This window comes from Symsagittifera roscoffensis, chromosome 10 (assembly GCF_963678635.1).
Source record: "Symsagittifera roscoffensis chromosome 10, txSymRosc1.1, whole genome shotgun sequence".
Lineage (NCBI taxonomy): Eukaryota > Metazoa > Xenacoelomorpha > Acoela > Convolutidae > Symsagittifera > Symsagittifera roscoffensis.
The window spans coordinates 10,503,552-10,530,174 of NC_087071.1; the positions used below are offsets into that span (position 1 = coordinate 10,503,552).

General features: G+C 33.0%; 1 protein-coding gene and 2 long non-coding RNA genes across 4 annotated transcripts; 2 read left to right on the top strand and 1 right to left on the bottom strand.

Annotated features, from left to right (window-relative positions):
• Positions 1-282: 282 nt before the first annotated feature.
• Positions 283-20,990, bottom strand: LOC134855228 (uncharacterized). Of its 2 annotated transcripts, none has more exons than XM_063871686.1 (8): positions 20,897-20,990; positions 18,753-19,830; positions 5,254-5,448; positions 4,947-5,117; positions 3,915-4,076; positions 3,407-3,609; positions 1,472-1,550; positions 283-792 (listed from the first exon to the last, which is right to left on the bottom strand). In XM_063871686.1, exons 2-8 carry the CDS (start codon positions 19,089-19,091, stop codon positions 694-696), a joined length of 1,248 nt encoding a protein of 415 aa, XP_063727756.1. In that variant the 5' UTR covers positions 19,092-19,830; positions 20,897-20,990; the 3' UTR covers positions 283-693. The 2 variants fall into 2 exon arrangements, with proteins under 2 accessions (XP_063727756.1, XP_063727755.1); XM_063871685.1 differs by lacking the exon at positions 20,897-20,990 and adding an exon at positions 20,277-20,426 and having other exon boundaries at positions 18,753-19,899.
• LOC134855664 (uncharacterized) lies at positions 9,428-10,494 on the top strand. Its single transcript, XR_010164527.1, has 3 exons — positions 9,428-9,534; positions 9,941-10,052; positions 10,352-10,494. It is a non-coding gene; the product is annotated as an uncharacterized LOC134855664 (long non-coding RNA).
• On the top strand, positions 10,694-12,964 carry LOC134855665 (uncharacterized). Its single transcript, XR_010164528.1, has 3 exons — positions 10,694-10,816; positions 12,409-12,587; positions 12,851-12,964. It is a non-coding gene; the product is annotated as an uncharacterized LOC134855665 (long non-coding RNA).
• Positions 20,991-26,623: the final 5,633 nt, after the last annotated feature.

Consider the following 26,623-nt stretch of genomic DNA (forward strand, 5'->3'; position numbering starts at 1 on the left):
AATGTTTATGTTGTTTTGTCAGTATAATCACAGTTTTCATGTTTTACTTTGTTAGCTGTGCTAGAAAAATAGCTCTTTTTTTAAATATTTTTGAAAAATTTTATACGGCCGTCAAATATCAAAATAGGTGGTTGTTTGTTATTTCAGTGACACGGATTAAGCTTATAAAAATTGAGAAAACAAAATTTAGTTTTTCGTTGGATATAAATTTTGTATTTTATCATTTTTAACGGAATCAGGAACAAGTAAATATCACTCGAAAAAAAATTGTGAATTAAATTGAAAAGCATAAGCTTTGGATCTATCAAGCTATGACTAAAAGGGTGTCAATTGATTAAATTTGGTGTCGATCACTGGACATCGCATAAGAAAATTACACTAACGGCCGTAGCTCTATGTTTACATTAAGAAGTCAAATCTGGTTGGTCCTAAATGGGATTTAGGCCAAATCAAAACAGACAATTGAAGCAATAATAAAATTTGATGAACAACGAACCACAATAAATATGCAATAAGATCTGAAAAGATGAATGAAACTTCACTTGTAGGTGATTTATCTAAACATAAGCTACGAAAACATCCCATAAATCCAAAATCAACAATAAAGATTACACTTTTTCCCCGAAACTTGAGATTGGGATTGTGTGGATTCAAGTTAAGATTTATAACTCTGCTGGTTATAACAAAGAGAGATTACGCCCCAATGAGATGTGCTGAGAATTCACTCTCTTCTTTGATGATGACCTTGACCTTGGATGCGTTTTCAACTTCCACTGTGAGAGGAGTGCCGGCCTAAAAGAGAAAAGATTATTAAGAAAAACTTTGAAACAAATTTGAAAAAAAAGATGATTAACGAATTTCGTTAAAGCCAAATTGATTCTGCGCAAATCGATCTGAATACGTAACACAAACTGATAAATTTCCTTCTTTAGTTGTTTTTGTAGTCCAGAAATTTGTTGCATTACTATCAAGCCACGAGCAGGTATCAAATTTGGCGCAAATTTGTGATACATTCAATTATATTAGACTGTATATGTCGAAAAAAAACAGCTGATACATTTTATTTTGATATATAAGTTCGTTACTTTTGTAAAAAGTATATAATAAGATGGTACATGCAGTAAAAAAATGTTGTATTACTATCAAGCCACGAGCAGGTACCAAACATTGTAATAACAAAATCGTAACAAATAATTTTGAGTATATTAGGCTTCATACGTGGAATAAATACTTGATAAATCTTATTAATTCGACCTAAAAATGATTTGCTTGTCAAATCGATTTATAAAAGATTGCACCTGTGGTAAAAAAATATGTTGTATTACTATTAAGTCACAAGCATGTACCAAAAATATTACCTGATTTATTCATAGATATTAGACATCATATGTAAAAGTAAACACTTGATATAACCAGTTAACTCACCTTCAAATTAGTTAGTAGTCAAAAGTAATTATAAAAGGTGTTATACCTGCAGGTAAAGTGTTGTGGAGAAATGTACTGTGAACTGCTTCGCTTGTGGAATGGTCGACAAGTACTGCGAACTGGGTCTGAACAACAAAGTGAAAATTTACACAGATGCGAAACATCGCTTCTTAAACTCTTGCGAGAACACGACAAAAAGCAGCTCTATAATGTGCAATAATAATAAAAATTAGAAATGAGCCTCGAATTAGTAAAAATTCGGCATCCTCTGATATTCGAACCTGTGACCAAGGGATTACGAGTCTCACTCACTAACCACTCAGCCACGGAAGATTGATAGGCACCAAATACTAGCCACAGAGCCGAGAACAGATGCTATGCATTTTCCAATGCTACAGTGAAATTTCCAAATAAGTGAACACTTTTAATGAACATTTTTATTTAGGCTAGAAAAAAAATAGGTTAGAAAAAAAAGGATCGTAAAAATAAACTAAGAATTGTTGGTTGCTAAGCAAACATTCCCAAAAATTCTGCCGTTTTTGCTGTATAAAAAAAATTGAAAATCGACCAAAAATCAAAAAGCGAGTGAAAAAAATAGGAAAGCAAGAGGAGGGATACTTACACCTCAATATTCAATGACAATAAATAAAATTTGTAAGTAGCCTAAACAAATAGTAAAAGGTAGCCTAATACGTTAAAAACTTACGGAATGGTGAGTCTCTTGAGTTTATAAAGCAAAAAAATCAAAAATAAGTTTCTTGAAAAAGAAAAAAGGCTTTTTGCCGTAGTGGCTTTTAATTTTGATCAAAAAAGGTTCAAATAAAACTTTCTTTCCCATTCACTATTAAAAACTTGAAATTGATGCATGCTATTCTTGTTTATTGTTTTTTGTTCAGCCGCTGTAACAGTTTGACATCCTCATTTATGCAGCAGCAAAATGGAGCAGCGAATTTGCAAATAACAAAATTTTCTATTACATTGTAATTAGATCCAGAAAATCTGAAGTGCGTAGAACAATTAGAAAAATTCTCGATTTTCGACATAAATATGTACAAGATATTCGAATTGTTAGCAGGAATTGTACGATATGAGCACACTTTCGACTATGTGAATGAGTTATTTCTTCCTAAGTGTGATTCAGATAAAAAAGATAACAGAATTCAAAAATTACTCAGCAGAGTACGCTTGACAAAAATAACTTTTTTAAAACGATAGCAACATTTTAGGAAAAACGATAGAAAAAATGATAGCAACACGAGTACAAAAATTAAAAACACTTTTTCTAAAATTCGAATCAATACTTAAATTTTTATATGATATTGATTGATCAGAAGGTAAATTTTAATATCGATTAAAAAATTAGTTATATATTAGACTCTGAGGTGTTTACAAAACTATATATACGTAGTTGGGTTTCTAACTTTTTTCTCAGGGAAAATTTCATTTAAAAGATTTTTGTCATTTTTTTCCGAATTCTTTGACAACTTTCCTTAGGATGAAATATTTTTCTTTGAAAATGAATTCTGAAAAATTAAAATCCCCAGGCAAAAAAAAACAGGGAAAATTCTCACAGGGCGCATTTAAACAGGCAGTAAAGCCAACAGCATCGATCCAAGTTCAATGCTTGGTGAATGATGATTTATACTCAATTATTATAACAATCTGTATCCGAGAACAATTCGTCATTAGTATAATTTTTTGTTGTTTTTTCTTAAAATATATTTTTTGTGTTATTTTTATTATGTGAAAAATTGTTCGATTAAGTCTAATTGATATTTACTCTTCCTCTCTGAAAACACGTAACTCGTAGCAAAAACAGACACATCTACGTTTGTGCTCTAGTGGATTGTGCTCTAATTCAGCGACATTTGCTTTTAACGTGAGGTAGAAAAAAACTTGCTCGTCACTTTATATTATCAAAAATTACGACAAATTTTCTGCTTATTTGACACTTTTGCTATTTCGTCTAATTGATACTCACTTTCTCTCTGTATACACGTAGTCTGTTGCGAGGATAGACACGACCACGTTGTGTTTTAGCCGAATGTGTTCTAGGTCGGCCACTGACAGTCTGAAATGGAGGGAGAGGGAGAGAGAGTAGACTCCGCTGAGGGGCACTGTGACGTCACTGGAGAGCAGGTTGGACAGGCGGAAGCCACGGATGAAGCTTCCAGTGCCAGAGGGCTGGAACGAAACTAAATCTATAGTTAGGAATATTCAGAGTTACATCGCATAGGTGAAAACCCGCATTGAACAGGAAATGGATGGGGAAACAATTACTTGAATTTCAACTCCTCGGTTATGGCCAAATTTTTGGCACAGGTAGAGCTTAGAACCTCTAAAATTAATTAAAAAGAACCTATCTGCCATTTTTGGCAAATTTGAATTTTCCAGCGAATTTGAGACCTTTTTTTGTCTAAAAATTAGGCTTTTGCATAAAAAACTTTTCTTAAACAAGTTATTTTGCATTTCAAAAAAGTCCAACTAACGATGTAGAAGTTGTTGAGTTTAATTTGGGTCCAGGGGTTGGCAATCATCTGGTCTCTCAGTCTGAGATTGAATCCGTGGGAGAGGGGGAAGGGGTCCATTCTGGTGTCCAGCAGGAACCCAGGCAGGCCCTGGGTGGGGTAATACTCACACACGTTGCCACACTGGAAAAAAATAATTGAAATTCAATTTATAAATAAATGCAAGTAGATTTTTTATTGATAAGGTTTAATTATAATTTTTACTCAGTTTTTATATCACACTGAACAAAAAATTTTTTAAAAAAAATTATATTTTTTTGTCTTTTCACGATCAGTAAATCCCACGATGGTTTTATGTTAACTCAAATTTGCTTCCATTTACAATTTAAAAATAAAAATTTAGTTTTTAGATAACAGAGAAATACTGTTAAATATGTCTTGCTTTTTTCCTGGATAATAAGCTGAGAGCAACGAACACACATCAAAATAAATACTTTAAAATGAGTGTTTTTTTTTCATTATGAATTAGGATACAAAAATGGGCACTTTCAGATTATCTTTGAATTAAAATTAGGGGGCGGATCTAGGATTTTCTCCAACTTTTGAAAAACAGGCCAAAAAAGGTGTTTTTAGGCACTTTTTGGGAATTTTTATTCAAAAAATTGCGTTTTTTCGGCGTGCGCTCCCCCCTCAAAATTAGAATGAGCCTTAAGAAAAATTTCATGGTCAGACAGCCAAAAATGGATATCTCAAAATAGTACAAAATGGGAACCTTTTGCGTCGGCAGGGGGTCAAAACTCTGAGGAGAGAGGCGTCGCATCACACCCCCCCATCCCCCGCCGACACCGCCCCACCCTAAATCCGCTGGTTCCGAAAATGACAAAACGAGTTTTAGATGTATTTTTTATGATTCCAGATAGACATATTAAATCTTCCACTTTTATATAATGCATTGCAATCGAAATTAGATTATCTATTTATTTTTTTCGCCGCAATTACAAAGTTTTAACATGCCATTTAATTCTTTTTCCGAATTTAGAACATAAAACTAACTTGTGACTGGATGACGTAAGCAGCTCTCTGTTCCGACAGTTGTTTCACTTCCTGTCTGATCTCATTCAGCAATTGGGCCGCAAGAGGGCTGTAACTGGGTGCAAATTGAGCATGTCTGCCGTAGTCGTAATTTGAACGATGGGTGTTCCAGTTCGAATTTTCTACTTTACTCTGAAACAGTTGACTTTAAATTATAAATACGAACTGAGATAATTACTTTGTGCTTCAGGGCCGTTTTTTATATTTCAACCGGTTGGTTTTTGTAAAAAAAAACTTAAGGAAAAAGTCGAAATTTGCTCCAGCTTACTTCTGGGAAGTCGAGTATATTTTCCAGCTGCTCCTCTTCATTGTTGTTATTATTGTTTTTATTCTGCGTCTTTTTGTCGTCCGTGTTTTGTTGAAATTGGAGGAATTCTGGGAATGTCAACATGGCATCATCGCCTCCCAGGGAAGAAATGCCTACCGGGCTAGCATGGAGCTCTGATTGGTCGGTTCTGTCTGTCTAAAAAAAACAAGAATGACTCCCGGGTTGACCTTCATACACCAAAAATGCTTATCATTTAATTCCATACATCAAGTGTGTGGAAAAATGCTTGTCATACAATTTTCATACAATTTCTAAAAATGGTTGAAAAAAGATATAAACTTATTTCTGTGGCTGTTTGATTCTAATAAAACAGTCTGGTAAAAAAACCGAGGTTTTCGTTTTTTGAAAAAAAAGCTTATCATACAGTTCCCATATATGCAAATTGTATGACTGGCATTTTTTGATGGCGACACAAAAATTTTTTAAGTAATTTTGAAAATTTGGCCCGAAAACTTTTTGTTTTTTTTTTCAACCGCAAATCGAATTTCGTACGCAAACAAACATTTTTCGAAAAAAAATTTTGCATGCAAAAGTTAATTTTTTTGTGTGCATAACGTAGTCCTGGTTACGATAATATTGGCTTTTATTTTCTTTTGACTTAACTTTTTTTCTTCAAAAACGCTGAAAATTCTTATTTCCTTTGTATGGGGGTGTTTATATATGCCTTGATCAATGTCCGATAATTAGAAAATTCAAAAATTTAAAATAATGACCATTAAAAAAATTTGCCAAAAAACAAAAGTTTGTTGCTTTTGTTATATCAATTGTGAAAGACAGCCGAAATCAGGTCGTTTTCTATGCATTGTAAATGCAAAGGCCGAACAACCTTTGGTGCTTTGAGTAACCAAGGTCTTTGTCACTTGCGTTTGGGTGCAAACACAACCGAAAATTTTTCAGAAATATATTTAGAAAGAAAAAATCAAACTTTTTGGTTTATCGTAAAACACCTTTCATACTATTTTCATTTATGGAAAAATGATTATCATAGAGATTTCATACAATTTTCTGTACGTATGGCATTGTATGGCAAGAAGTTTCTCATATATGGGAATTGTATGATAAGAAGTTTCGGTCATCCTGGGCTGTTTTCCGTGGAAGTGTGACAGAATTGATCGACCATACTAATCTTCACAAAATTTCAAAAGCTCAAAAATTAATTTTTAAATAACAATTTTGGAGTTGGCTTATTTAATTATATTCAAATTTCTGCATGATGCTTCATACTGATATAACTTATCATTTCTTTGCTCTAAATTGTTCGAAAAAACTACCGACCAAACATGAACCGTTTTCGTACAATAACTAGGAAATTTTCAGAAACTGTTAACCCGGGTTGACCTCCATACACCAAAAATGCTTATCATACAATTCCATACATCAAGTGTGTGGAAAATTGCTTGTCACACAATTTTCATACAATTTCTTAAAATGGTTGAAAAAAGATATAAACTTATTTCTGTGGCTGTTTGATTCTAATAAAACAGTCTGCTAAAAAACCGAGGTTTTCGTTTTTTGAAAACAATGCTTATCATACAATTCCCATATAATTGCAGCTCGAATCACGATTGAAAAATCGGCGATGTTACAATAGATGGTAATTTTGTATTTGGAGTGTATGGAAAAATGTTCATCGTACAATTTCATTTAAGTATAAAGAAAATTGTATCTCAATATGCTTGGTTTAACAAGGCAATTGAAATCGAAGTTCCTCCAAATTTATAGTGGCCGGAACAAATTGATTAATCGGTCGCAGAGCGAGTAGCACAGTCAAGTGAGATCACGAAAAAATAAAAAGATCATTTTTTCAAACTGCCTCATCCCTTTTATTGCTGCTGCCTCAAAAATGTTTTAAAGCTAAAAAACGACAAAAATTTGCATCAAAAATTGGGCACTTTTTCCTTTACCCCCACATGTGAGTTTCTACAATAATTATTTTTTCGCATCATCCGTTTGATATAAAAGCTGACACGCGGACTAATAAGGCCATGACAAACTTTTTTAGGCTTCCAATTTCAACCTTGTAAACCCACTAACCGGGTTGACCTCCATACACGAAAAATGCTCATCATATAATTCCAAACAAGAAAAAACTATATCGTACAATTTTATATTTGGAGTGTATGGAAAAATGTTCATCGTACAATTTCATTTAAGTATAAAGAAAATTGTATAATAAGCAATTTTTAGTTTCAGAAAATATTTAAAATTGAAATAAACATTCTTCGAATGCATGCATTTTTTTTGTTTTTGTCTATAAGGTAGTCTAGGCTGGGTTTTTCGTCTGAAAGAAAAAACGATAATAAAAACTTTTGTGCGAATCACTAATTGAAAACTTCATCCTTTTAAACTGTGAGATACACTCTATTTTGTCGAAAGAGAAACAGGCCAAGATTTTCGAGTAGTTAAAGTTTTAACAATAGTAAAACTAATTTTGAATAATAGTAAAATCAAGTTTGACCCGGAATTGAACAAATCTGGTGAAAAAAAAATCAAACTTTTGAACCTCGCTCCTATAAAAACTCTTTTCATTGTTCGTAACTCAAAAGAAATATCTGTTATTCACTAAAAAATTTGGGCACAAAAATTTTAAAGCATACGGATTTTTCTTGGTTTGGTAACGTGTAAAGCTGAAAATTCTCGGCCTAGAAATAACACAAAATTTACGAAGAATTGCAATTTAACAAAGAAGTAAATTTTTCAACTTTTTCTGAACTGAGTCACAATTGTAGAACACCAATTTTTCTTTTTGTTACAGAAATTTCGTAAGGTTTTTTTGCAACTTTTTCCATGACAAACCTCAATTTTTGAGAAAATCATTTTATAAATTTTCAATCAAATTCTGATTTTGTTTCTTTGCTTTAATTATGGATGAAATTTATCCCGGAAAAATTTGTTTTGTTTTCAGATTTGTTGTAAAAATGATGAAATTGTGGTTAATTCAAAACATCTATCTTTTTTCTTTTTTCAAGTTTTTGGAAAGACTTTGAGCCAACTTTTGTTCTAAAAATAAAAAAACAAAAAACCTCAGACAAAGACTCTGTGTAAACACGGGCAACAACAAGAAAAGCAAGCATTGCTGAAGCAGTTTTGTATTTGTGTTTTGCATGGATTAACTGACAACGTCCTTACGAGGCCAAAATGTGCATTGAATAAGAAACAAATTTTGTCGGAATGATCGAAGAAAACGAAAGAACAAATTAAAATCAAAGAGAGCGTCACTGTTGCGGAGTCCACTTACATTTCACAAAATCAACAGATTGACCTCGCATTGGAATCCTGAGCAAAAACTGTTTTGGTAGAGTTGTCGCTGGCTAAAAAATTTCGCAATATCTTAAAAACTTCAAATATTAAAAATAGGTTTGAGGTTTTTTAAATTCATAGTTTGTTTCTATCTTCAAAAACAGGTCCAGACAATTCGGACAAAGAAAATTCAGCCTTATAAAGTTCAGACTATTCAGCTAAAATATACAGAAAATTGAGCCACAGTCAATTCAAACAAAACTTGGTTCAAGTGCCAAATAATGATTAACTTCCTGCTTAAAATTTTATGCTTTAATATCTAATAATGACCGCTGCAGTCGCCTCAAAAATTGCGAATCTGCCATCAGGGGTCAGAACTTAGAGCCGGTTATTCCCGCAAAGCGGCGACGCGCGCCTATCGTGCTTACCTGCTACCTTAAACGGAAAGTTACTCCATATCCAATTTTTTTGTTAGAATCTAGCCTGGTAAAAGCTGACAAAGTTGTATGCGTATTTTTGGCAAAAAAAATTGAATTTCATTTTGGCTGTAATATTTTTGACGACTGTGGGTCCTAACAAAACTGGTCTAATAATCTTGTTTCACGGTCGGAATACTTTTTTCAGGCATAACTTTTCGATTATCTGACGCTTCAAACAAAATTACAATATCTGCAGCTTCGCAAGTTTTCAGAAGCTGTGAATCTCATTTTCTATTCACAATTTTTTTGTTTGATTTTCATAGCTGCTTAAATATCAATAATTTCTTCTTAGTCACTTTTTATTTTTGCGTTTTCTCAAATTGAGGCCGAGAACAATAGATTGGAAAGGTCAAGTTCTTAAATCACCTTTGAACTCGACTTTTTTTGTAAATAAGTAGAAACAACAAACATGTCAGTTTTAGTAAACTAATTACGAATTTGAAGTTTCATAACCAAGAAGCCAAAATGTTGATCCAACTCTTTGTTTTGACTTTAAATGTCGGTTAGTCCTTTTCTTAAATTTTCAGTCTCAAATTTATAAAAACTCTGAAAAAATTATCTTATCAATGAAACAAAAACAAGCTAGTGAGAAAACTGCTTGAGACTCCTTGATTTGAAAAGTTGAAAAAATCGAAAACTACCCCAAAAATGAAAATAAAACTATCATTTAAAATTGAACCTTGCAAAAAATAGAGGTTATTAATTAAAGGTCAAACAAAACTTAGAGGTTTTTGATACAAACAAAATTTTTCGTAGGTTCCAACTCAGAAATCAGAGATTAAAATAGTGCAAATTCGAGAAAAAAAATTGCTCAGAAGTTATTTTTGTCGCCCTTTTAATTCTCAATTCCAAGAATTTATAGTTTTAATTCCAAATTTTATACGTTTTTTATTTTTTATTTTTTCTAGCTCAATCGATGTACGTGCCTGATGATGCATTGACAGATGACTGGCAATCGCTGGTATTCGCAGCACCGTTTGAACACGGAAATATACTATCAGCCAAATGCGCCGTATTCAGGTCAGTATATCTTCATAAATTTCATCAACTAAAACTTTTTCCTAATCTATATCAGTGTGATGAAAATGTCTCGGTGAATGAATATGTATTTTGAGAAAAGAAATACAAAAACCGCCGTATGAAAAAAAATATGAAAATCGAAAGGCAAATTTCCAAGAAGTGAGTAGAACTATCTGGGAAAAAAAACAAATTTCAGAAAAATTGTTAGCGAAAAACAAATGGAGAGAGTCAATTTCAGTTTAGCCCGAATAAATTGAATTACGAATCGTTCAATTTTTTCAACCTATGTTGTGTTTCAGTGATAATTTTTGCCTGCTCGGTTTCATAGTATACACACAACAAACCAGAAGACCCCCACTTGATATCGACGCCTTCAGATTCCTAGATTTGATCGATAATAATTACCCAGAAATCAACTTCTACTCATTCTCTACGACCCGTCCTAATGGCTAGTAATTTTTTTCCTAGAAAAAATGATAAAACGATTTAATTCCAACAAAAAGTGGGTGGGTTCCTGCAAACCTGGAAAAATTTCAGGCTGTTTTTTTCCATCGAAGAAAAAAATTTTAACTTTTTTTTTAGAAAAATTGAACTAACTAAAAAAATGAATCAAAATATTTATTTTCCTAGAAATGGGAGGTTGTTGTTCATATCAGATTGGAATCTACAACAGATTCGGATCAGAGAAAGGATTGTCTCCACGAGTTTACTATGACAAATTAACAGACTTCTCAAGCGCCAACAAACACCTCAACTTAATTAAGGTATTCTGCTGATTAAAATAAAATTTGAGAAGTTTTTGGATCAATGAAATTAATCCATTCAATTACGAAGCACGGCATATCATGGATTTTGCACAAAAGTGATTTTTATTTTAAGAAATCTAAAGCTTTGTCGACACTTCTTTTAGATCTGCAAAGTTTATTTTCTGAGATCTCCCTAAATACTAATAGGACAATATTTCGAGACAAATCTTTTTGCTCTTTATTCTAAAGATATTTGGTCAAATTATGGGGTCGAGTCCACGGCGAGTAGGGAAGGGGTTTGGGCATATTCACCCCTGTCAAGGAGTAAAAGACCATCACACCATCTGTGAAACTCAGGGGTTCTATTGCGAGGATAGATTGCGTTTTTATCTACTTTTGTTCTTTTGTTTTCTTTGATTGCTCCAACAAAATGTTGACTTGTTTAAAGATTTTTCTCTGGATTCCAGAGATAAACGAACACTAAATTGCGCGTCTATCCAGTGCAGTTTGGTAATGTCAATTTCGTAATGTCAAATTCCAGGCAACTTCTACTTTGCAGTGACAAGCATTGTAGTTTATTCTAATTGAATACATTTGCTTTTTTGGAAATAGGTTTTGATACGAGCAAATCAGACGCTTGTAGTACTTGCTTTTAAATGAGAACTGTGTAAATATTAAAACATAGCCAACTTAAATTTGGTAAAGAGGGGCACATTTGGAAATGAACGAAAAGAAACAGAAAAAAACTGACTTCTTTTTTGAAAAAAACTCAATTTGCGAATTTGAAAGAAAAAATAAATACCCTTGGATCTCTTTCATTTTCATTATCAATTTATGATCGGTGCTTTTTTGATAAAACTAACCCAGTTTGGGAAACTCGATCTCGAACAATAGATAACGCTTTTAATCCGCTGGAAAATCTGATGATTACATTCCATTTTCCATTACAAGGCCCAATTTTGCACTGGATAAGCGCACAATTTAGTGTATGTAAGTCTCTGGAATCCAGAGAAAACTCTTGAACATGTTGAAATTTTAATGATGCCGCATTAAAAATTTGTTACTTTTATTATATCACTCGTGCATGAGCAACCAATAAGACAATTCAGGTCGTTTCCTATGCATTGTAAATGGAAGACCGTCCCACCTTTGGTGACTCTAGATTTGAGTAAACCAAGTTCTTTGTCGCTAGTGTTCGGTTGCGAACACAACCCAAAAACTTTCAGAAAGTAAATATTAAAAAAATCAAAACTATTAAATTATGGAAAAATTGTATTCCTTACAACTCATAAAAATCATGTTAATTTTGTTGTCGACATACTAAGTGTAATTGCAGAAAAAATGTTTGAGGATTTTTTTGTAAAGTTTATGAAAATAAAGTTGCGTTTTTTTGGCGCACCCCTCGCCTCCTCAAAAATAGCATAGGGTCTGCCAGAGTCGATAAGGATGTTCTAAATAGTACCAAAGGTGGGACCCTTTGGGTGCGCAGGGAGTATAATTCCTATGGGCTGGTTTTCCCCCCTCTCCCCCTAAATTCGCTACTACTTATGAACCAGTTTTCGAATATTTCAAATTTTTGTTACGTATTCAAATGTCAAGACTGTTTTTAGGCTCAGTACGACTTCGACCTTTGCGTGAATTTAATTTCTGTGGTTGGGTTTGGTCGAGGGAACTTAAGGCGGCGAGGAAGCCAGCTGGTGGCGCCCTACATGTTCCCACCTTACGAGCAAGATTATCAATTATTCGTGTTCGATTTCGATTCCATTCAGGCTACCCTATCTTTTGACTGGTATGTTTTAAATTTACAGTTGATAGAGTAGAAACATTGAATGAAAAAAAATGTATTTGAAAAAAAAAAGGTTTAACAGCGTTTTTTTTTAATTGAAACTGTTTTTTTTAATCACAAAATAGTCTTTTAACAATGTCAAACTCCCATTTTTGGCAAATTTTTGCCAAACTGATCCTTGAAAAAATTATTGACCATCATATTTCATTTTGAACAAATCTAGTCAGCTTTTGTGTATACTTATTCATTAAGGTTTCCAATTTAAGGTATAAAAATACATTTATCTGCGATGAACACCATTGGATTTGCGACGAATTTCCAAATATCAACACATACCACGAGTTCAGACGAAGACTTAGAAGCACAAACCAAATCCAGCGCACAAACAGAACAGTTGATAGAAATTAGAGTTTTGATTCAATTTGAAACAACTTTGATAAATAATGCAATATATTTTGTTAGAAAAAAAAAACTAAAAATTTGAGTTTCAAAGCAATGTTCAAAAAATGTCGTTACCGTACTAAATTCAACAAAGAACAGCACATTGAAAAACAGAATGTTGTGATCAGTAGAACTTTTTTTAAATCTTACTTTTTATATTGGTTCGATAAATTCTCGAAAAATTCAAGTCGTTCCTTTCTGGAGGATGCGAAAAATCCGTGCCTGTACAAAACAATCCGATACAGAACAATCCAGTACAAAATAGTCAAAAATAATTTTTGGATTTTCGAGAGAAAGCTGACATTAAATTATAAACTTACGTTTGCTTGTTTTCACTGTTGAATTTCTCCTAACAAAAAACTTTCAACATTTTTCTTTCATTTTTCAAAAAATGAGCTAGAGTTGATACACGTTTTCATATTTAACCAAATTTTATTTTTTCTTTTGGTAAAATAGAAAACTTTTGCGCCTCCGAAGATTTAGTCCAATGACCTCTAAATTTTGAGTCATACCATTATTCAATAAAGCTCTTGATTTCATCTGATTTAAGGTTCGATTTTCGGTTCTTTGATCTTTTATTAATCTCAGTTCTTTGATCTCAAGTTCGATTCTGTCGTCTCCTAAAGATCAAGGCCAAAAGGTTCAAATGGTTCTCGACTGTTTTGTTTCGACTGTTTTTTTTACTACTTTTCTGATGTTTTGTATGGGATTGTTTTATGTCGGATAATTTATGTACAACCGAAACATCGAGTTTTTTAGATTCTAAAAATTACACCCAATTTTTGCTCTGCTTTCTCGGAAAACTGATAATGACCATCACTAATATCTTTGCCTGAAATTCCAACCTTCTTCCTTATTGCAGCAAGTCTCTAATCAAAGGACGATATTGCAGACTTTTCATGATTTCTTTATATCATTTACGATTATATTAACGTTTTCAGTTTGCCAAGAAAACCAATCACAGAAGCAAGTAGAACCAATGTTACAAGAACAATAATTATTGACAGAAAAATCAACATTTAAAGTGTTCCAAGCTTGGAAAGCCTTTTTGGTAACAATTGAGAAGTAAAAAATTTCATATTTAAAAACAAAAGCAATGCTCGATTTTCTTTCCTTTTTCACTGAGTTTTGAGATTGAATAGCAAAAATTTCAGGCCAGTTTTTCGTCTCCCAGGAAAAACATTTTAAATGTTTTTTTTTTGAAATCCGAACAAAACTGAAATGAAACTGAAATTAAACTAAACAAATTAATAATCAAATGCTATGCTTATTAAGCATATGCTATTCATAGTAATTGACCCCTTTGACACTTTTCTGATAATTGAAATTAAATGGATTAGAATAAACTCCATAGGTAGTTCTGACTGTTTGAATAATAGCAACAGCACAGTTGAGCTACTTAGTGCTAGCAAATCATTTGATGTCTTTGGATTGTTAACGACCGATAAACAAATGGTATAGGAAACATTTGTATAGGTAGCTAAGATTGAAAAGAATTAGTAAAACTGGCACTATTATCATGATGGAGGGACCGAATGATGGATATGTTTCAACCAACCAAAATCGTTACTGTTCGCTGGTATCTTTGCAATGATAAGTTTTTCAAATGCGTCTGAGATCTGACATTAATTGAAACGCTATCTGTCTGCTTAATCTGTATTCGATTTATTTTTATGTTAATGACCAGGATTGATTTGCCAGAACTGAAAATTTCGGAAACCAACTGTTTTTCAAAATTAAACGCTAACATCGATATCTTCACTAAGGCCTGTGATCACATGGTGGGGAAGCTGGTTAGCGGCTGTAAATTTTAAAATTGAAAATGTGAAACGTTTCTGATTAAGGTTGCCACAAATGAATTACTCGGTTTTCTCTCAGACTCGCTACTTTTTGTAGCAGAGAATTCACTGAAATTGATTTTGTTCGCTGTTAACGCAGCAAATCTTTTTGTTTTAAAGCAAAAAATTTCAGCAAAAAGTTTTAAAAATTTTTTCTTCTAAATTGATGGTTTTTGAGGAACTATTTAATTAACTTAAATGGCTTTTTTATTTATTTAAAATCTGGGGCCTAGTCAAATGAAACGCAACCAGCAAAAACAGATAAAAGAACTTCAATGAAGAAGTATTTGAAAAAGTTCGAAAAACGTATGCATATAAATACAACTTTCTAGACAAGATTCAAAAGCGGCGGAATCAAAACTTCTGGCAAAATTATGCCAAAACTTAGAAGCATTTTAAAAATTTTTAGTTCTGAAAAAAAAAGTAGTCAAACAATTTCAAACTACGAGACAATGCTGGTCGTCTTTGAAAAATGCATCTTGGTAAACGAAGTAGTTTTGGATGTAAAATCTTTATGAATTATTTCAAATATTCAAATGCTTAAAATCTACGGAAGAATTTTGAGCAAAGACACGACCAGCATTTTTTCAATCAGGTTTCAATTTGGCTTGGGATAACTTTCAAATTAAACCAGCAGGCTAAGGTTTGCATGTTAAAACATTTTACAATTTGAAAATAATGAAAAAGATTGGCTTAACAAGTAATTTTATCGAATTCCTAAAAAGGTGAGGATTATGTTGGCTTTGGATGTTTTTTTTTCAGTCGAAGTGTTGACAAAAAACGACAGGGTATGTGGATCGCTCTGGAAATCTTCGGATCGCCAAGCGTGTGTGCTTGCACAAGACTTAAATGGGTTGCAAGTTGCTCAATAAAAAATTAATATTCCAATATGCCAAATGTTTATGCGTCCTCATTATCCCACTCTCCAAATTGAGCAAAAAATAGACTTATTATTTCGACTCAAATGTTTACACCTTGGATCGGTCATTGAACGTTCTTTATTTACTTTAGGAGACTATTTAGGAGGAAATTGGAACAAGCAATGTTGTTTCTTTAATTATTGTTATTTTACTGTCCATTTTTCTCTCCCCCCCCCCCCCCCCCCAAATGTGACTTTTTTAATAAATAGGTTTTTGTTCGCCTTGCCAAATTCTCACAAAAACTGGCATGCGGACCAACTAGGCCATGACAAGCTCATTTCGTCTTACGTAAACTTAAAAAACCCCTCATTACGCTATGAAATTGATGGTTTTTAGGGAAAAAGAAAAAGAAAAAGAGTCAATTTACTTACGACTTACAACTATCAATCATTTTGTTGATGGCACTGTTTTGTGTAATTTTAGTGTTTGGTTGGTAATTGGAATTTAATCTTTGTCTTCTTTTTCAAGCTTCATATTTTGAGGTCATCCAATTTTTTCTGACACCAAATTTTTTGACACCAAATTTACATATACTCCTCCTCTGCTCACTCTTTACTATTCCATCTATTTTTTTTCCTTTAAACAGATAAATTGTTACAGGCCTAAATCGATAAATTTTTACAGGCCTAAGAACACCAAACTTTGTTCTTTGGTCAAATTTCGAATGAAACAAAAGCCTTGATTTTTCCCGATGCTCTTTGACGAGTATGACGAACAATATTGCTTTGTTTTTGAAATTTGAACATATTTAAATTGAAAAAAAATATTACGTTTTTTGAAAAATTTCCCCTTATCCACAAAAATACAGTGTAATGAATATAACGCCCAGCAAGGTCTTCAAAAAACAAATTAATTGCCTAAACATAATTTTGAACTATTTGAGAGCCGTATCAAGTCGCTGCTTACGCGTTGAAAGCACAAAGCATATCGCGCGTTAAGTTCAAAACTCCCATACAAAAATCTTAACCAGAAACTATTTAATTTTTTTTTTAATTATTCAATTAAAAATGTAAATAATTTTAAGGTGGTAAAAAAAGAAATTCTGATCAAAAAAGACCGAGGTTTAAACATTGAAATTGGTCCATTAAAATTATTTTTTGAAATCTCTCGTCATTCCTGTTATGTGGTCGCACCGACCACATAACAGGAATGACGAGAAATTTCAAAAAATAATTTTAATCGACCAATTTCAATGTTTAAACCTCGGTCTTTTTTGATCAGAATTTCTTTTTTTACCTTCTTAAAATTATTTACATTTTCAATTGAATAATTAAAAAAAAATTTAAATAGTTTCTGGTTAAGATTTTTGTATGGGAGTTTTGAACTTAACGCGCGATATGCTTTGTGCTTTCAACGCGTAAGCAGCGACTTGATACGGCTTTCAAATAGTTCAAAATTATGTTTAGGCAATTAATTTGTTTTTTGAAGACCTTGCTGGGCGTTATATTCATTACACTGTATTTTTACACTGTAACCACAGAGCTCCATTTCCGGATAGCCAAAAAAAAACTGAATTTCTTGTCGATGTTATTGGCAAGAAAAGAAAATTTAACTAAAAAGGCAACTTCGTCACAGATATTGGACCAATTTTATTTAAACCCTTAAATTATCTCATTTTTTTCAGAATTTAGCTAAGAAAAATCTAAAAAATAAAAAACGTTTTAAATGCGTACTAGCTTTGATTTCATGGAATTAATTAACAAAAAAGTGTGACTACTTTGATACGCAATATTTTTTCGGCTTTCCGGGAATAAAACTGTCGTTCGGTTATCCGGGAACAAATTTTCTTGGCTATCCAATGACAAAGTTTTTTTTGGCTATCCTCGAACAAATTTTTTTTTCAGCCATCCAGTAAATATCCAAATAAGAGAAAAATACATTAGGTGTCTTGAGATTGGCGCGGGGAGCAGGCACCAAAAAAGTTCAAAAATTCGGTTTATTGCCAATGTCTTTTTTTTCAAATATTTGCCACTGTAGCAAAAAATTTTGCAATTAAGATTTTTACAGCGTTTTGGATTACCTCAGCTTTATTCGATTCAATATAAAAAGTTGATGGAGTTTCCGAATTTCTTAAAGAATTATCTTCCTTCATCGTGTAATTTTTCTATTCTGAGGGCATGTAAATTACTTGGGGTAGGAGCTTTATTAGTAAAAATCCTTTTTTAAATTATCTATGCTAAAATAGTATTTGCAGCGATTAAATTTTGCGTGTAGCGAATCTTTTTTTGGCTATTGGGGACAAAAAAGATTTAGGCTATCCAGAAACTAAAAAATTTTCGGCTATCCATGAATTTTTGACTCTGTGACAACACATCATATGCACTCAAAAACTGATCTTGTTAATTTTCAAAATTAGATCATAAAGCTCGAAATTGGTTGGTTATTAGAATAAATTATATTAAAAAATCTTGATTTAAAAAACATAATCTAAAATATTAGTTGAATATACGTTCTTGGGTCGTAAAAACAAACTCGACAGTTGGAGGAACCTTTATCAAAAATGTTTATTTGTCGTTTTTTGGGTCTTTTAAATTATTCCGTCCAAAAATCATTATTTCAACAAATTAGCCAATCAGATTTCAGCACCATCTCAAAATGTTTTATTCACAGTTTTAAGTCGAAATATAAACAAATCGATATGGCCTAAAATGAAGAATTTTTGGTAAACTACACAAAATTATTTCAAAAATCCTCCAGAGTTTTAACCAGATTAGAAAAAAAACACAGAAAACAGCTGCAAGGAAAAAGGTGACCCACTTTGTATCTGCTCAAAATTCGTCCTTGTTAGAAGTCGGCTCACGAATAAAGTGATCGCATTTGTATTAACCAAATTAACCAGTGCTATCAGTATGTTGTTCTCGGCATTTTTCATTGAATATATTACAAAATCGTAAAATTAAGAAAATTGGGCGGAATAAGTAAAAAGACTTTTTAAAAAGAGTTTTTTAATAAAAGAAGCAAAAAATTACCTTTTGATGGTCGTTAAGTGCTGCGCCCGGGGCTAACACGTAACCTTGGTCTTGTAAGTTTGACGAATCATTAAAAATTTTAGTATTAATTTCATCATCTGCATCATTCATAACTCTTGTCATAAGTGAGTTATTTCGATGAACGAATTGAGGTAAAAGTTCGGAATCAAATTGCGTTTCAGAACCATTGCCAAACAGAATTGATGCGACATTTCTGGAAATAATTGCCTTTTGATCTTGTAAGATGGGGTTTTGGTTCGATACATACGGTAGCGTAAGAAATTGTAAAACATAAATTAAGTAATGCTTCGATAAATTACGAATTTTTGACGATTTCATTGTGGATTTTATTTACGGTTTTTGAATTTCAACTTTTTTGCATAATAAAAGTCGGAATTTGAATTTAATTAGGATAGTTTTTGTAGATCGAGCGGATATTAAACGTAAATTAGGCTGTTTTGGCTCGTTTGGGAAATAAACAAGATTACTAGAAAATCAATGTTTGTTGAAAATTGGTATATTTTGACAGATTTCTATCAGCAAAATAAGAGTAGTATGTTCAGGTGGCTTTGATTAAATGATTTGTCAATGAGGGGAAGTATTAGTTATAACCAAGTTATAAAAGGAGTTACTGACCGAAATTTGGTAAATTAGTCTGAAAATGAGATCAGAGCGCCAATTTGTTTATTTTGGCAACTTCACCCGATCTCAAATTAAGATTATGATTTTGTAAAGGTAAAGTTTATTTAATCTACTTTCCTGTCTGCTGTTCGTTTACACGTGTGTGGTCGAATCTGGAAAGGACAAAAACAATCCGTTTCTGTTTTGTCCGACCGACTTAAAAATAATCTCGGGTGAAAAGAACACGAAGAATAACAACCAAATACGAAATTTTCTATAATTTGGTAAATAATATGTTCAAAAAGACGAATTAATACTTTGTGAAAAAATGACACGAAGAATTGTGACTTTACTATTTTCAGCTTAAGAAGATTTTAGTCTCTTTCTAGCTGTTTTTATTGGTACGAAAACTGGTCAATAGGCGATCAGAAAATGCCAGAAAAGCCAGAAATTGGAACTACAATGCCAGAAAATACAACGAAAACGCCAGTATTCTAACTTTTCGTTTTTGAAAGGGCTCCTTAATCTTATTTCACCGGCGTCAATTGATAAATCGGGCCAAATTACTTAGTTTTTCGTTACAAATTTGTCAACAATTCGGCCGCGCTTAAAATTAAGTGTGGTCTTTAAAATTGCTTAGAGCTAATTCCTGTCTAAATTTAAAAGCAAAATACGCAAATGGCTTAACCCCCCAGGAACTACCATTCAGACCTGTACCCCCCTCTATCTTTTTATCTCAAAATTAGATGTTTAATTTTACAAGTGGTAATATCGATACCATTTTGTAATTTATGAATTGTAGCCTGTAATTATAAAGAAAATACACAAGTTTCTTTACATCTTGAACAAAAACGCAAATTTTGTGAGTTGTAAAAATATAATTGTACGTTTATTAATTGACACCTGCTAATAAATCAATTATATTCGACTTGTTAAGTCAAACATAACACAAAAATTATGCGTGCTCAAATTTTTGATGGAGTTTAAATGAAATTTTCTTTGGTTTCTTGAAGGTTGTAAGACGTCATATTTCTTTTATTGTGGATTTTCTTCATAAAGTGCTTTTCTGTTTGATATCTGAAGTGCAAAACGATCTGTTTGTTTTCAGAATGAACAAATTATCGGTGATCGGCCATACGACCGAATGTTCAATAAGCAGACCCATTTTTCCGGGCCCATGTGGACAATCGCCCCCCTTAGAAGACCAAGTAAACAATCTACCCCGTAAAATTAAATGGCAAATTCAAGACATAAGGCATGCATGTACTATGCTCAAATCTGATTGGCTGAAAAACATTACTTTTAGCCAAGTTAACTCCCCCCCCTTAAATTGATTTAGGGGGAGATTGTCCACTTGGTCTTTTTCCGTTTTCCTAAATTCACAAAAAAATAATGTATTTCAAACTGTTTTTTGAACAGTAACTTTATTCTCGAAGTTTTTCAATTAAAAAAGTTTTATAGGTCTTCATTTGTTTTTAATTGCACTCTTTGTATTTTTGTTCAGAACGATTCGGCTGATTTACTATTCGGTTTTTCGATCCGTTTTCAAGCGATATCAAATGATAGACAGCGTCCGTCAATTCGGACTACAAATAGAGCCGATCTTTTATCAATCTCGGTCAGAGCAGACAAATGTATGCACTGATTACAAAAGCGAAAAGTAGAGACCACTTTCTGGCTACAAATTCTCTTTTGTAAATTTATCTAATTACTGCCTTCAGGCGCCTAAGTTTTATAACCTGATTATAAGTGAAGTGTACTTAACTAGACAGCCATCTGATTGATTTACCTGTTTTGATGTAAGTGAACGAAACGATCACGGATTTGAATGGGCTGAAGTGTAAAATAGCTAAATTTTACATTGGTTCAACCCGAAAGTATATTTCAGAGTATTGAACATAATCTACCCCCTAAATAATGGGGTATGTCGGGGCTCTTTTCTGTTTTACGGCCCAGAAATTATTATTTCAGCCATTTTGAAAGTCTGATCATGATGCTCGAATCTGATTGGTTGAAATTAGTATCGGCGAAAAGAGTGCGGTCTGTATTTAGACAGGTATTCACACATTTCGCGCCTCACACGTTTTGCCCCTCTTAAATCTAGTGGCACATTTCGCCCAAGAAAGCGGCGTTAATTAACTGTGTAATAAGTTAGGGGCGAAACTTGCGAGGACGAAATGTGTGAAATTATTAGGGGCGAAATGTGTGAGGGACGAAATGTGCCACTAGTTTTAAGAGGGGCGAAATGTGCCACTAGATTTAAGAGGGGCGAAATGTGCGAGGGGCGAAACGTGGGGCATTCATTTAGACAACCGCGTATTCATACTCGTCAGTAAGCAGACAATTACCATACTAACCAATCAGAATTGAGATGAGAAAGCAAGTTTACGAAATGAATAGTTATTAATTATTCATTTCTTCCTTGTCTCGATTCGGATTGGTTTATACAGTTTTTGTCTTCTTACTGACGAGTCTGAATACGCGGTTGTCTAAATACTGCAACCCAACCGATATTTTGGACCGTATAACAGAAAAGGGGCGCTCAACAGTGCCCAAAATACCACAGTGCAGAAACTGAAAAAGTTTTCAAGAAGAAGAAGAAAAATGTATTTATCCAAAATCATGTAAAGACAAACAACAATCATCAATTTATTTCCAACTAGGGGTCTTATGCACTAAACAGCCCAAAATCAAATTTTCTACATCGTAAGCTGGAAATTATGCGATCAACTTTGATTGGGTAATTTTAGCCAATAAATTTCAAGTTACACGGTCAGGCATTCCGATAAACCTTTCTAGCAGATAAAAATTACAACCGAAATTGCCGAAAAGTTGGAACTTTGAGTCGAAGTATCAAATTAATTTTAAGTCACTTGTGAAACTTGCCCAGACAAGCAAAATTCAGTAAAATGGCATGATCAAACCAAATTTAATTTTCTTTATCATTTCGGCTAATAATTTTATATGCTTGAAATTTCAATTAAAATGGCAGAAAATGTCGATGGAACTTGATTGGCTAATTAGCCAATTAAATTCATCCACAATAATTTCAGTTCAAGAGATGTAGAAATAACGAATTTGGGCCGTTTAGTGCATAAGACACCCAACTAGTTACAAACAATTGATATGGACCCATTCAAATCAGTACATGAAATTGGAAAGGATAGAGGAAAGGCGCATTGCGCACCTACTTAAAGTCTACCCTCAACAGTGCCGCAAATTAATGATATTTGATAAATATGATCTCTGTTTGTGAATTGCTGGCAATGGGCACTACAACAGTGCCGAAGTACAACAGTGCCGAACAAAAAAATAGTCCAACAGTGCCGAAAATGAAAACTTTATGCAACAGTGCCGAAAATTTGAACAAATTTCAACATATGTAAGGGCGGCAATCGAAAACTGAACGGCGATTGTCTACAATCTTAAGTGACATTTTAAGATTTTGAGCAAGAAAATTGGCAACTTAGACAATTTGGGGCCAAAATAATTGTTTAATTTGCAGTTGAAGACATTTTGGCGCCAAAATTGGAGTGATTTTCTTTGTTATTTAGCGTCAATAATTTCCGGCTTCTTAGAAAATGCGTTTAATTTATTCTGAAATTTTCCCGCCTTTTTCGGCACTGTTGTACTTTAGCACTGTTGAACGCCCCCGCTGGCAATTTTACGTGAATGCGGTTTTGTTTTGGAGCGAAACCGAGAAGAAAGTTTGAAAATTCGCTTAGTTGTTTGAAAAAGTTTGAGTTAGTTGTTTGTTCAGAAAAATTTATGACGCCGCGCTAGGGCAACTTTTGCTGGTTTACGCCGCATCAATTTAAAATGGGTAATGGTGTCTTTTCAACTAGCGTTTTTTCGAATAAAATTAAATTAAGATTTGGGATGAGTTAAAACAGTATTCAAAATGATTTTCGGCACCGTTGAACATTATTTTAAATTTCGGCATTGGTGTACTGCCCCAACAGAAAATACCCTATGTCGGGGTGCTAGGAAATTTAGTAAACCGGTTCTTAAGCAGACCTAAAAATGACCAATCAGAAAGCTCCACCATTTATTCGCATAAAAAGGCTCAAAATTGCAGTTTTTTTTTTAAATTTTAGTAAAGCATCCCTGGTTGACCAGAAATGCTAGTCATACAATTTTTATATATGGAAAAATGATAAGCATACATTTTTCATGCAATTTCACAAGTACAAAAAGTGCATGAAAAGTCTATGATTAGTAATTTTTCGTATATGGAAACTGTATGACTAGCATTTTTCGGTAAATCAAAATTATTGATCTTTTACACATTTTCTTTTTTCAAATTTTTTTTTGGTTGTGTTCGTTACTGAACACAAGTAACAAAAATCCTGGTTAGTCAAACATAGAGTACCTAATAGTTTTACCATCTCGCATTTAAATGCGTTGGAAACGGCCTCAATTGTCATAAATCTGTCTCACACAAATAATATAACAATGTATCAAACTTTTAAATTTGGCAAAAACTTTCAAAGATGATAATTTTTAAGTTTTGAATTTTTAAATTATCAGACATTGATCAAAGCATACCTAAGCGATACAAAAGAAAGAGGAGTTTTCAGTGTTTTTGAGAAAGATTATCAAGCGAAAAGGAAAACAGTTCAATATTTGTGTATCCAGGACTAAGTTATGCACACAAAAAAAATAACTTTTGCATGCAAATTTTTGTTCTAGAAATATTAGTTTAGGTAAAAAAATCATTTTGTGGTTGGAAAAAAAACACAAAAAAAAATTTGGGGTTAATTCAAAAAAAATATGAAAAATTTTTGTTGTCGCCATCAAAAAAACGCTATTCAGACAATTTCCATATTATCATTTTTTTGGCAATCAGTTTTTGTTTTCCATTTGGTGCGATACAGCGAATTTTTGTGCCAAACTAGGAAAAAGATCTTCGAAACTTCGATGACACCATTTTAGCAAAATGTATGAAACTTAAATGATTAATTTTTTTTTCATAGACTCAGATTATGGAATTGTATGACTAGCATTTTTGGTCTATGGAGGTCAACCCGGTATTTTAAGAAAAACTATCGGAAGTAACGAGCTCAACATTAATTGAGTCCATTAAAGTGAGTTTTTATTTAGTTGTTACTGAAAAAGGTAAACTAAAGATTTTTTTCGGAAAAATTGTTGAATTTTTTCATCGTTAAAATAAAAAGTGAAATTTTCGCAAAATGCGCTGGGAATAATGAAACCAACGGACTAAGTTAATATCCTCCCCCCACACAAAAAAAAAGAACTCTTTAGGGGGAAGATGTTAACTTGGTTCTGAGTTCGAAATTTCGGCCAATCAGAATAGAGCATTTTACATGCAGCCCTATGTAGATTTAAATTTAATTGTTCTCGTGTAAACCATGAAGTAACCCTAATTTGTTCTTTTTCACAATTCTTTTTAAAATAAAAAAATCCACTTGGATGTTGGAATTGATAAAAATACTGGAAAAAATTAAAGAACTACATAACACGTGAGGAGGTAATTGTTAAGTAGGTTACGTTGTCGTATGTTCGACCAATCAAAAAACAGTAAAATTCAATTTTTGAATACAACGCTCTAGTTGTAGCTTACTGATTTTATTTGTAGGGCTGACAAATTTGTAGTAGATACCAAATGGATGGCGATTCTTTCCGTTTTTTTTCTCAGGATTTAGCTTATAAACTATAAACTATAATAGAAAGTTTGTTTCTGTTAAAATTGTTTCTGAATCAAATTGTTTCTCATTGGAATTTTTTGGTTTTTGAACAGTTAGGCTGATGAAATTTGAACTTGATATGTTATTCTTGCGCACAACTAAATTTTATATATTGATACATTTTTTTAACTGAGAGTCTTAGATGTACGTAGATTTTGACAAGATGCTATACAAGAAATGAGAAAAAATTGAGAGTTGAGCTCAGATTTCTTTCTTTAATTGTTTTGTATGTCACACAAAAAAGTCGATTAACAAGCACAGGCCATTGACGTGATCATTGTGTTGAACATTTTGTCATTTTTCTACATAGATTTTCCTTGCGCGGATCTGTTTTCTAATTTAATGAAAGTAATAAAAGGAAGACAACCGCGTAAGCAGGTAGATGCATGAGCAGACTAAGTTTTCAATTTCTATATTTAAGGCGATTTTTGCCAAAAAAGCCACTTTATCAATCCGCAGAAAAATCCACATAACCTTGTTTTTCCCAAAGTTTTGTAGATATCAACTGATATTGAGAAAACTTGGTATGAAAAAATAGCCGTTCTCCGACCGGTTTTTAGTAAACATTTCAAAAACGTTTCTGAATAATAATTTTTTCAGCCTATCAGATATTAGCTTTGTCAAAAAATTTGCTTACTGCACTGTCTGCTTACTCGGTTGTCTGCTTACAGGCCGCATACCGGAAAAGTCTATTGAAATTACATGAGGCGGATCTGGGATTATCTCGAAGTGTAGAAGGATTTTCAAAATCTTTATTTTTTAATGGGTCAACTAAATTGATTTTCTGAGCATTCCTAAATTATTGCAAAGACCCAGGGGCGGATTTAGGGGGGGGGGGGAGGGGGGTTAGGCGGACGCCCTCTCTTAGGGATTCGACCCCCTGCCTACCCAAAGGGTCCCCCGTTTGTAATATTTTGAGATATCCATATTTGGTAACGGACCCTAAAATTTTTTTTAAGACGCCTTCGGCGTTATTATATACTTACTTTGAGTGGGGAGCGCGCGCCAAAAAAAAACCCGATTTTTTATTCAAAATTTTGTAAAAAGTGCCCAAAAACGGCTTTTTGACCTGTTTTTTAAAAAGTCTGCTTGCGGCGGAGAAAATTTGGTGAAAACAGCGTCCTTCAGTGCTTTAGGAGAGCCAGAAAATCAATTTGTTCGACCTAAAAAAAAGGTCAAAATTTTCGAAATTTTTTTGAAAACCGGAGGCAAATTTTTTTGAAAACAGAACCAGAAAGGCGTTTTTAGTCATTTTTGGAAATAATGATCAAACAATTGAGTTTTTTGGCAAGCGCTTAATCCTCAAGATTCGTATATTTTGTCGTCTTTAGAAATAATTCAGTGCAATTTTGCCAAAACTAGTGCTAGAGGGGGATCTTCAGGGTCGGCAGGTGGTCGACTTCTTGAGGGGGGCACCCCCCCAAAACCCGCCCCTGTAACTACGATATGTTCAATTTCAGGGTCTGAATTAGCAGAAAAGTGGACTAAAATGAAATTATTTTAGGCAACCACGTTTTTCATTTTCTTAGGTCGTCATTACTG

Bases quoted from the DNA above. Each gene is read 5' to 3' on its own strand.
- LOC134855228 (XM_063871686.1), bottom strand. From the start codon at position 19,091: ATGAAATCGTCAAAAATTCGTAATTTATCGAAGCATTACTTAATTTAT. The intron at 4,077-4,946 runs GTTAGTTTTATG...ATTTTTTTCCAG, and splicing joins CTTACGTCATCCAGTCACAA to TGTGGCAACGTGTGTGAGTA. The intron at 3,610-3,914 runs GTTAGTTGGACT...GTTTCGTTCCAG, and splicing joins AACTCAACAACTTCTACATC to CCCTCTGGCACTGGAAGCTT.